Source organism: Octopus bimaculoides, chromosome 3 (genome assembly GCF_001194135.2).
Source record: "Octopus bimaculoides isolate UCB-OBI-ISO-001 chromosome 3, ASM119413v2, whole genome shotgun sequence".
Taxonomy (NCBI): domain Eukaryota; kingdom Metazoa; phylum Mollusca; class Cephalopoda; order Octopoda; family Octopodidae; genus Octopus; species Octopus bimaculoides.
In genome coordinates, this window is record NC_068983.1 from 162448609 (window position 1) to 162460972 (window position 12364).

Below are 12364 nucleotides of genomic sequence, written 5' to 3' on the forward strand. Positions count from 1 at the left end.
CTACAGCTGGATGCCCTTCCTAATGCCAACCACTCCTAGAGTGTAGTGGGTACTTTTTACGTGCCACTGGCATGGGCCAGAGGAGCTGGCATCGATGATGATCGGATGGTGCTTTTTACGTGCCACTGGCATGGGCCAGAGGAGCTGGCATCGATGATGATCGGATGGTGCTTTTTACGTGCCACCGGCATGGAATGATGATGATATATTGTGCATTTAAATGCATCACATTCTCCAGATGACTGTTGCAGTTAATTTGCCTTTTGCAATGTGTTTACATTACAAATAGATAGTTATTTTAATTTAATACTGTTTCTATTGCATACAACAAATTTTTATTACTGTAATTATTTTGATGATTTGTGCTGGCAGAATCGTTAGCATGCCAGACAAAATGCTTTGAGGCATTCCACCTATCTACATTTGAGTTCAAATTCTCCCAGGGCTGTCTTTCCCTTTCAGCCTTTCAGGTTGTTAAAATGAGGACCAGTTGAGCATAGGGGTTAAAGTAATTGACTTGCTCCCTCCTTCACAATTGCTGGCCTTGTGTCAAAATTTGAAACCAATATTTTAATTACTTTGATGATTTGTTTTAGAGCAGGGGGTCACCAAACTTTTTCGACCATCGAACTCCTTTAGCCACTTCTTCTGCATCGACCACCCTCCTCATTTAAAGTATCTTAATACCCTACCATACCTCATCTTAAATGCATACCGGGTACTGATGTTGGCAATTATAACGTTAGCTAAAATATACATGTACAACAAATTAAGAAATTCTATTGAAGATGACACACTTTTTACGTTTGAAACTACGTGTATGAGTCTACAGTATTAAACTTTGAATTTTTATGAAATGGTTTTCATGGTTAGAAAATGTGAAAAACATATATTGCTGGAATAGCTTTTATTGAAATTGACAACATCAATGTGAGGGATGAGCATGGCGCTAAGTATTTCAAGCAGTTCATCTTGGTGAGCTGGTCTTTCGCATGCCAAACCTCCCCATTCGACCTCCTGTAATTTCTTGGCGACCCCTGTTTTAGAGCAACCATTTCAAAGATGCATGTGTTTCTTAATGCATATCCTTCCTGTCTTTTAGGCTATATTAATTGCAACCTCTTTAAGTTATAATTGTGGCTTAAAAGTTACTTGAGCTTTTTATCTAGACTCCTAGTCATAAAAACGGAATGAGAACACTTACCTGAAAATAACTCCTAATTATTTCTACCCTTATTTATTCTTACAACAGATGTGTAAAGCCATTTCAAACTTTCATTTCCTATTCTACAAATCCAATACAATCTAAACTCTATTTCTCAATTAGTATTTCTCCTGCAGCTACCTCACCCAAAATAATATTCTTTCGTTAATTTTAGTTGATCAGCCCCAGTTCTTTCAATTCAGTACATATTCTGTTGGTGTTGGAAGGATGAAGAAAGGGTAATTGGGCAGGATAAAACTAGGAATGTAATTATGACCTAACCAAATCTATTATCTTTTGCTTTGATGCTCTCCTGATTTCATCATTCACTGCTATGTCTTATGACAGGATGATTGATAATAACAATGTGTAGTTTTTACTCGTTTCAGTCATTAGTCTACAGCCATGCTTGAAAGAATTTTAGTTGAACGAATCAACGTCAGTACTTTTTTTTTTGTTTTTAAGCCAGATACTTATTCTGTCATCTTTTGTTGAACCACTAAGTTATTGGTATGGAAACACTCCAACATGGGTTCTCAAGTGGTGGTGGGACAAACAGACACACACAATATATATATCATCATCGTTTAACGTCCGCTTTCCATGCTAGCATGGGTTGGACGATTTGACTGAGGACTGGTGAACCAGATGGCTGCACCAGGCTCCAATCTGATTTGGCAGAGTTTCTACAGTTGGATGCCCTTCTTAACGCCAACCACTCTGAGTGTGTAGTGGCTGCTTTTATGTGCCACCGGCACAAGTGTCAGTAAGGCGACGCTGGTAACGATCACGCTCAAATGGTGCTATTTACGTACCACTGGCACTGAAGCCAGACAGCTGCTCTGGCAATGATCATGCTCGGACGGTGCTGTTAGCACTCCACTGGCACAAGTGCCAGCCATATACATACATATGTATGATGGGCTTCTTTCAGTTTTCATCTACCAAATCCACTAACCTGAGGTTATAGTAGAAGACTCTTGCCCAAGGTGTTACACAGTGGAACTGGACCTAGAACCATGTGTCTGGAAAGCAAGCTTCTTGCCACATGTCTATAGAATATTTATTTATTCACTCTGAATGTTAGACGCACTGATATTTTAAGCGTGCATTTTATTGCATGAGTGATGAACATTAAGTGTAACATAACTACTTCCTGTAATTAGCATATTGCTCTTACCTTTGTAACAGCTGGCCATTTTATTGGAGAATAACATTATTTTAATTTATATGATTAATTAAATGTGTAACACTATCTCTACTTGTGCATTATCAGCAACATCAGGAAATGTCTTCTCAGAAGAATCTGAGTTTAGTGCCATGAAAGTTTGGTTACTTTTGTTAAGATATTCTTACAAATCTTCTTAGAATTTACTTTTAATCCTCCTAATTCTTTATTTGTATAATTTTATTTATTTGATAATCAGATCCAATCATTGTTTGTGATAATACTGAAATATTTGAAGCAATAGTTTCTTGTGCCTCTGCCAATTACTGTTGTGGTACATGTACCACAACAGTAATTAGAAAACCTTATGAGTAATATTTAGCATTTATTGCGTTAGAATAATATATGTTAGACTTTCATGGACAGAAATGGATTGGAATCTAGCAGCATAAAATCTGTTTGAAAGTGTTATCTCAAAATAACTTATGGTTTGAGATTTGAATTTATGACCTTGTCAAAAGTTAACTCTTACTGGTGAAGTTTTTTCTTTCTCGTTCTTCATAGCTTGGCACAGAATCTTCTCTGAAGTTTGTATGCATATATAGAATTTCTTTGCTGCCCTACTAAATTATTACACTTATTGTTTACCTACTTTTTTAATCATGTAGTTCAGTGGTAGGACTAACAAAGAGGGCAGTGAGTTCAGTTACTTTTAGAGACAAAAAATGTATAACATCCGTTTATTGTCTTTACCTTCTGCAATAAACTTTCTGTGTATGAGGAGAATAATGTAGAATAATGTGGAACAAGAGCACTCGGAGAGCGCAAACCTCCATCAAGGTAACACCAATGTCCTCTCAACAATTAGCAAGAGATGATTTTTAAAATGAGAAAATCTGAAATAAACTTGACTGCTCTCAAAGAATCAGACCGCTCTCAAAAATTAAGTAAAAAAAAAAAAAACAGGAAAAATAATCCAGAGTCCTTGTTGGGTACTGGATTGATCCCAAAATCTAATCAGTTCATGCCAGTCACGAGGCCAAACATCCCTGAAAGTTTCGTCCGAATCCAGCCAGTGGTTCTTGAGATATCTTGTCCACAGACAAACAAACAAACACAACTGAAATCAATACCTCTGCCTTTGCTAAGGCGGAGGTAATAATGTAGAAACAAGTGATGGTTTAGAAAATCTGATGGGGAAACAGTCTACTTGAAAAAGCCAAAACAAAAGACTTTGTAATAGCTGCAAATTATATTTAGTAAACACTACAGATGATATATCATTCCAATTATGCCCTCTCCCCTTTAAAAATGCATTCAGTGAAGGAATGTCTAAATTATGTTCAGTACTGTGTAATATGCAGTGTGAGTGTATGTACACACTGCAATGTTTGAAATGTATTATTATGTGTATTGGAAATATGTATATTGTATATGAAAATTGTAATATATTTTACATGGAGACTCATGTTAACCATAGAAAATATATGTAGTGAACATATATTGAATAAAATTTGTATAATGTGTATGTGTTTCACCATAACAGCTTTATATATAGGGCATATCATAATGTATTCTATTTATGTGTTTGGAGTACATGCAGTATTGGTTAATTGACAAAATATACTTTTAATTAATGAACTTTAATCTAACATGGCAATTTTTGATGTCATTGTCATCATTGTTGTAAAAAGTCTGTACTAAATACATGCAATTTATGTTAATATGAATGTAATAATTGAATACCAGTTTCGACTTATTTCTTCGAAAATACTCTCGTTTTGACAGCATGAGTACAATAGTTGAAAAATAATTTATATTTTGTGATTTGCCACAGGGCAACTACAAAATACCAGGTAAAGTACTTAGCAGCATTTTGTCAATCTTTACGTTTGTTTCCCAACCATGTGGTTCCAGGTTCTGTCCCCCTGTGTGGCATCTTGGACAGGTGTCTTCTGCTATAACCTCAAGCTGACCAAAGCCTTGTGAGTGGATTTGGTAGATAGAAACTGAAAGAAGCCTGTCATGTGTGTGTGTTTGTCTCTGCCACCACCATTTGACAACTGGTGTTTACATCTCCCTAAACTAGCAGTTCAGCAAAAGAGACTGATACAATGAGCCAGTCTTAAAAAAAAAAAGTACTGGGGTTGATACATTCAACTAAAGAGTCTTCAAGTATGTGCCCCAGCATGGCCACAATCTAATGACCGAAACATCTTAGAGATGCACAATGCATGTAATTCTAGTTTTTGTAGTTTAGTAGATCTGAAATTTTCCCAAGATCTTTGAAGATTAATCTTTCTTGCCAAGCTTGTTGCATCATTAATTTCTTTAGAAATCTCTTTTAGGAGTGTTGTATACTTGTATTTTAATTTTACATAAATGTTTATAGATAGTAAGAAGCTTGCTTCCCAACCACATGGTTTCAGGTTCAGTCCTACTGCATGGCACTTTGGGCAGGTGTCTTCTACTATAGCTTCAGGCTAACCAAAGCCTTGTGAGTGGATTTGGTAGGCGGAAACTGGTTTCCACGAGTTGTGATGGCGTTGCTGTTACTAAAGTTTTCTTTTCTTTTCTCTATTATTAATTTTACTCGCGTCTCTATCTTAGTAGAAACTGATGGATAAAGAAATCAAACAACATAAACAAACGCCAACAAAACTGTTCAGAAATTAAATAACACTAACATATTCAATAACAATAATAAATTTGATTCATCCTCAACAAAGTTTAGTTTTATCAATTTTGAATATATCACTCCTGTTTAAAACCTCTTATCTACTTGACAATTGCATTTCTAGCTTTGCCTTGAAAGAAGCTTTATCTCTTGGACTCCTGATTTTGTGTGCAACGATGTTGTTAAACCCCTGTTAACAGCACTGTATGCAGGTCCTTTCCGTTTTCTTTCACACACAGATAAATTTTTCGCTATAGACCTTAATGGTCGTAAAGGCACGATATCAGTGGATAGACTAAAAAAGGCCTTCATAGAGAAAACTGTCCCCGTTCCCACTGCAGATGGCACACAGCATTACAAACACGGCCCGTACACCCACCTTCACATTCCATGACTACTATTGGGATCGATCAGGTACTGGAAAAGGATTCTGGATTATTTTCCGTTTCTTTTACTTCATTTTTGAGAGCGGTTGGGTTCTTTTTTAGTATTCCCGTGAGAGCAGTTGAGTTTATTTCAGATATTCTCATTTAAAAAATCATCTCTGGTTAATTGTTGGGAGGATGTTGGTGTTGCCTTGGCAGATGTTTGTGCTCTTATTATTATTATTATTATTATTGGCAAAGTGGTGAGCTAGCAGAATTCAAATACTGCTGAGGTCGACTTCAAATTTCATCTTCTTGGAATTGATAAAATAAGTACCAGGTCAGCACCGGGGTCAATATAATCAACTTATCTTGTTTCCAGAAATTGCTGGCTTTGTGCCAGAATTTGAAACCATTATTATTGGATGAGAGAGCAGTACATGCCATCAAAGTGACACTGGGGTACAAATATACAAAGCCCAGTATACCCATCATGACTACCTGTCTGATAAGAGTACACCAGGCACATGCATCACAACCATATGTGCGTGACATAGTGATCTCATATCAAAATGAACAGTGCATCACCTTGCAGTTGGGGCCAGTTAGAATTTTCTTCAGGTCAAGTAGCTTATCCCACTCAAAAGGTCCTTGAATAAGGGTTGTTTAAGGATGTTGAATGAAATGCGTTTCCAAAGCTGAATTATTCAAACCCCAAAGAATTCCTCTCAACACATGGCTATGATGCTCCCCCACTACTTCTGGTCATGATCAGAGATACACATATCACGAGCCACTAAGGAAAATGTGCAACTGGTTAGGGTCAAGTAACTGACAAGCAAATCTGTGGTATTGAGCAGAATATTTGCTGCAGCCCATCTTTTATATCAAGACAAAACAACGTACATGATAACACTTCCAATCACTTAAGATCAGAAGCCATGGGAACCATTACCTGGTACTGCATCAGGGAATTTATTATTAACAATTTGGATAATTAAATCAAATGAAAATCTGTGATCAACTAAAAAATCAGTAAAGTTGTTAATTATTGTAGGAGCTAAATAAGTGACAGAGCAGTTATTTCTTGCAGAACTAGGTTTTAATTCCTGTTTGGATCCACTTCATACTCTTTTATATAATCTGTAGTTTTAAGGAAAATCTTAAATGTTATACCACTTCTGTCTTTCAAAGAATACGGGCATATGACGTAAGAGCACAGGCTACTAACCCCAAGATTCCGAGTTTGATTCCAGGCAGTGACCTGAATAATGATAATAATAATCTTATATTTTGTTGCTATGGAAGAAATAATTACTTTTTGTAGTCAACAAGCAGGTCACATGGTTGGCACTAGAGAATTTAGTATTATAGAGATTAAGTTTGATAATTCTTCCAAGATGGTTACAACTTCTCATTCTCTCAGAATTTGTAAAATAAATACCAGTAATATCTTCAAGGAAACTGAATTGGCTGTATCTCTACCTTAGAGTCCTTCCTTTAGCATTTAAACCAGCAACATCCGGCCAAAATATTCTAGCCAGATCTGGCCTCTCACAGCTACCCTACAATGTCATTCTAAAAATATACAATCACATCATTGGCATCTCAAAGTTACGAGATAATGTATGATTAACCCATTCATGCTGAAATTTTTCTAGTGAATGAAATTGCGCATCCAGCTTGTGCTTGACATGTTACACAACTGTGGTTGTTACAAGTTATGGATCAAGCATTTGTTCAAACAGACTGCATACGCATTAAGAACATGTTTCATTCTTTGATACAGATCATACACAAATCAGAATTTGTATCATCATCATCGTTTAACGTCCGCTTTCCATGCTAGCATGGGTTGGACGATTTAACTGAGGACTGGTGAACCAGATGGCTACACCAGGCTCCAATCTGTATTAATTATAATTAATTATATTAATTATAAATTGTCAGTTTAAATGGATGATTGGCATGAATGGGTTAATTCCAAACACTGAATGATTAAGCATTACATTTGATAAAGTAACATGAATGCTAAACGGTTGTGTAATGGTGATGTGTTCTTTAGATAATGTTGGTGCTATTAGTAGAATATCGACACACTTCACAGTTTGGTTGCAACTGTCATTAAGTATTTTGTTTGTGATCTTGTGACATTATAACTACCGATATTTTCTGGTTTCTTCTTTAAATAGTTTTAGCCTTTATCACGATCACTGGAACTCTGCTGCTTATGACTGAGTGTTCCAGTTGATCTGATCAGTGGAACAGCTTGCTCGTGAAATAATTGTGTAAGTGGTTGAACACTCCACAGACACGTGTACCCTTAACAGTTTTCAGAGGGATTCAGAATGACTTAGAATGGGACAAGGTTGCCCCTTTGTAGTACAGTAATCCCTTGACTATTGCAGGTGTTACATTCCAAAACCTCCCATGGAAATAATTAAAATGTAAAAAAATATAAATACCTATCGGCCACAGAAACCTGTGATATAAATTTACATATATTCATCATCCAATGCTTTAAATCTGGGTTTTGTCCCCGTTAACGGGGGTGGCTGGATCTACCTCAATGCCATAGCAACCGAGGTAGGCTGGTGCAGCCCACCCCAACCTTTAGGGTGGCTGGTGCCCATTCTCCTTTGCTATCATGAGGCTTTTTTGGAGCTGGATTTTCTACGGGGAGCATGCTCTTGCTTAACCCCAACCTCAGTTTCTAGATATGAATGGTCCTGAGACCAAGGCCTCTACCATGATTTTTAAGAAATGTGGTGGAAAACTAGCTCAGGCAGGCAGGGACGCTACTTCCTGAGACCCCTTTCGGAGCCCCGTTATGTACTGAGTGTGACAGGTGAACCGCAATATGGCGAGGGATGACTGTACAGGTAGAACTCATTTTTGCTAGCTGAGTAGACTGGAGCAACATGAAATAAAGTGTCTTGCTCAAGGACACAATGTTTCACTGAGTATTGACCCCTTCAGTCTTGAGCCAGATATCCTAACCACTTATCCTTCACAAAGCTAATTATTACTCTTGCTCTAAAAATACAGAATCAGTTGAACCATGAAAGTTCAGAGCAGAGAAACCTTTCAATCATAGTAATTTAGATTGAAGACATCATCATCATTTAGTGTCCGTTATCCATGCTGGCATGGGTTTGGACGGTTTGACTGGGCTGGCACGCTGGAAGGCTGCACCAGACTCCAGTCTTGGTTTTCTACGGCTGGATGCCCTTCCTAACACCAACCAGTCTGAGAGTGTAGTGAGTGCTTTTACGTACCACCGACCGTTTGCGTGACTCCTTAGGATAATCAGAGCAAACTGATCAAGCCTCATTTTAGTTATGAAAGTGTGACTAAACAAAAATTAAAGTTAAAATCACGAGAAAACACCAAAAAACAGTTGAGTAATTGAAGGGGGGGGGACTCAAAATGTCAGCCTATTATAAATTTAATGTTTCTCTGTTCTTTATGTTTTTATGTTCGTTGACAATGAAACTCAAACCAACAACTCCCCTAATCCCAGGCAATGTTCTAAATGGAGGAGGGTCTATTTCTTTAAGGGCTGCCTAATTGGGGCCCCACTGACCCCCCCCTATTTTTACTGCATTTTAAACTAATTACATGGCATTGGTGCCCAAACTGGAGCAATGTCAATGAATTTCATACCATGAACTCCCAGGAAGTATTGTAAGGAGGCTCAATTTCAGAAGGGCCACTATGGGGCTTCACTGACTACCACTATTTTTACTGCATTTACGTCGCGCCTATGCTTATTTATTAAACTACGATCAGCCTCAGTGCTGAGCACATTTGCAGAAATAAGGTTGGCCATTTCTAAAGATCATCACGGACATTCAAATCGAGATAAAGAGTTCTAACAGGTACGTTTCAAGTGTGGCAGTGTGGACGTTCATATTTTGTAGTTTATGAAACTTGAGTCTAGTATAGAAAGCATGGTTGATTATATGTTCTCAGTAGAAGTAGGATAAATATTGCCAAGAGGCCAGCCTATCCCATTTGAACGTACTTCCCAATGACATATCAGGAGTATGATTCAACATTGCTTTAAAGAAGCTCACAGGAAGTAAATGGCTAATATGTAAAAAATCAATTACGACAGATGATGAATTGGAAGAAACCTATAGCAATAATTAGCTTTTACTGGTTTCAGTCATTAGCCTGTGGCCATGCTGGGGCATCACCTTGAAGATCTTTAGTCGAATTAATCAACCCCAGTATTTTTTTCTGAGCCTGATACTTATTCTGCTTGTCTCTTGCTGAACTGTTCAGTTAGAAGGACATACACATACCAACACCAGTTATCAAGTGGTGGTAGGAACCCCCTCCATACACACATGACAGGCTTCTTTTCCCAAGGCTTTGGTTGGCCCAAGGCTGTAGTAGAAGACACTTGCCCGAGATGCCATGCAATAGGAGTGAACCTGGAGCCATGTGGTTGGGAAGCAAATTTTGGAATCTTTGTGGTTTTCGTCACTGTTTACGATTATCTTTAAGAAATTTTTTTAATGTATCATATAGATGTAATTTTTAATGCTGAATCCGAATTTGTTATTCATTTATTCCATAAAAATTTTGCAAAAAATGTTACAGGTGTTCAAAGTTTGATAATTTTGATAATTTTCAGCCAATCAGAAAACTCGTTCGCTGCCTCTTCCATCATCTGGGCGAGGGTGGAGGGCATCAGCATGTCAAAACATTAAACTAGCCACACGAGCAAATTAAATATTTAAAAGCTGTGAACAAACAAACCAACAGGAGTTGCTAGAAATAAGTCAATACATTAAAATATAACATGAGCAAAGTTAATATTAAAACATTTATGAGCAAATTAAATAATTAAAATCTACAAATAAGCCAACATTGTTTAAAACAGACATTTTATTAGTTAAAAAAAATTCAAGAATGAAAGTTTGCAAATACACTCTAGGATTTTATAAAATAAATTCTCTTTCTCGTATCTCCTTCTCCACATAAATTCACAAAGATGAGAGTCAGCCATGCCCAGGTACTTTCAATTTGTTGAGTGTGAGTTGCATCTCTTATGAAAGCAGACAATTATTGAACAAGTGGTGGTTACACTCCTTGTGTGCATGTGCAGCATCTTTGGTTACTATGGAAACAGAGTTCTTCACAATCGGCAATGGAACACGTGGTGCTTCTTTGCTTTGGTTATTATAGAAACACACTTCTTTGCCATGGTGATGTCTAAAATACTTGCTTTTGATTGGCTAAAATACCCAAATTTTGCAAATTTTAAAGGCTAAAAACTTTTTAATTATGGATTTATAGGAAAATGAATTTCGTTTTCATAATTAGTATACCAAACTTAATCCATATACCAAATTTGTTTTTAATTCTAAAATTGACTCATCTTCAATGTTTATTAAATTAAATTTTTTTTATTCCAGATTAAAAGAAGTTGCTGAAAAGATTAGTCGATATGGCTTCACAAGTCCTCCTGCTCTGTCATCTCTACGAAACTTAGTTATAACACAGTGTGTTTTGGGACCCAATTATGTAGCTCTTTTACTGGAAGTAAGTGGCAACACTAATATACACTCCTGTTTGTACACTTGTGGCATATATAACATCTGTATACCTTTATATATAACAAACTGTAATCTTGTATATTTATATAACATCTATATACCTGGAGTAAAGATTATTTGCCAACATAACATGGCAGTCTTGGTTTAGGACGAATGTTGCTGTAATTTAGCCCCAGGAGACATCATCTCCAGCTGGCTATACAACATGATCTGTGTCCTTATATTTTTGAACAAGGGAATCTAAATTACAGCAACATTCGTCCTAAACCAGGACTGCCATGTTATGTTGGCAAACAATCTTTACTCCAAAGTACTGTTGCTGAATATCTCTCGTTGTGAGATTTAAAAATAGTCATTTTCTAATCTATATACCTTTATATATAACATTTTTACTGTAATGGTTTTACTTATGCAGCAATAATACTTATAGCAGACTTATATTTCTGACCAACTCTATTAAAAGAAAAAGTTTGCGAGTTGAATCTTTGCCTAACTCTTAGCACCAATCTGTTGCAGTTGAAAATGTCTCAAGATCTGGTACCTAGTTTCAAACGCTACAGAAACCAAAGACTATCAAATTAAGTGTAATCCTTAGAAACGTAGACTTTTTTGGCTGAGCAGGCTCTTACATTTGTCTCTTGTCTAAACTTTTCGAAATGTGTTTCGGACAAAATTAAATTCTTTTAATTCCATAAAACAAAGATTGCTGATTCATTATTCATATTGAAATGTTCTGTTGTTTCCATTGTGATAAAACTGACATTAATATTTGTTGTGTGATATACTTCCACAGGACAGTCGAGTTTGCCGAGTACATTTCAATGTTCTTAATGAGAGATTGGATTTAAATAAGAATGATAATAAAACGTAAGTATTTCAAAATAATAACCCTCCACTCCTGCTACGTTGTTTCTGTTATTTAGAATGGTGTCCAGCTGTTTGAATTTAACAGTCAAAAAAAAAAAAAAGAGAGCATGTTAATAATTTTCTAACCTTTTATTTCATAAACCACTGGGTAATAGTCCTCCCTATCCCTATCTATATACACATGTATTATTAAAAAAATGGCAAAAAATCATATATTGATTAATATCGATTAATTACCAGGAAGCTAGCCCATTTAAAGAATCAAAGAGATTCAGAAACAGTATCTGCAATCTCAGGGGATTAAAGTACATTTTTATATATGACGTTGACCACTAACGTGGACATTTAATGTGCTAGAAATAGATCGCATCTTGTGTCTAAAAAGACCTAAATTGTTCTCAACATGAAATATAGCGTGATACCAAAACGTAAGCGGGCAAGACATTTAAAAAAAACCGAAAAGGGACATTATTAAACAGGGACCGGTTTCGAATTTTAACAATCTTACCGACT

The 12364-nt window shown here is 36.4% G+C and overlaps 1 protein-coding gene across 6 annotated transcripts in view; it reads left to right on the top strand.

Moving 5' to 3' along the window:
- The window catches only part of LOC106867186 (E3 ubiquitin-protein ligase UBR5), an 80339-nt gene that overhangs the window by 9477 nt on the left and 58498 nt on the right, over positions 1 to 12364 (top strand). For all 6 annotated transcript variants that reach the window (XM_014911985.2, XM_052966668.1, XM_052966669.1 and 3 more), the window contains exons 2-3: positions 10844 to 10970; positions 11778 to 11851. In XM_014911985.2, coding sequence (XP_014767471.2) covers positions 10844 to 10970; positions 11778 to 11851 — 201 coding nt within the window. The remainder of the gene's footprint in view (positions 1 to 10843; positions 10971 to 11777; positions 11852 to 12364) is intronic.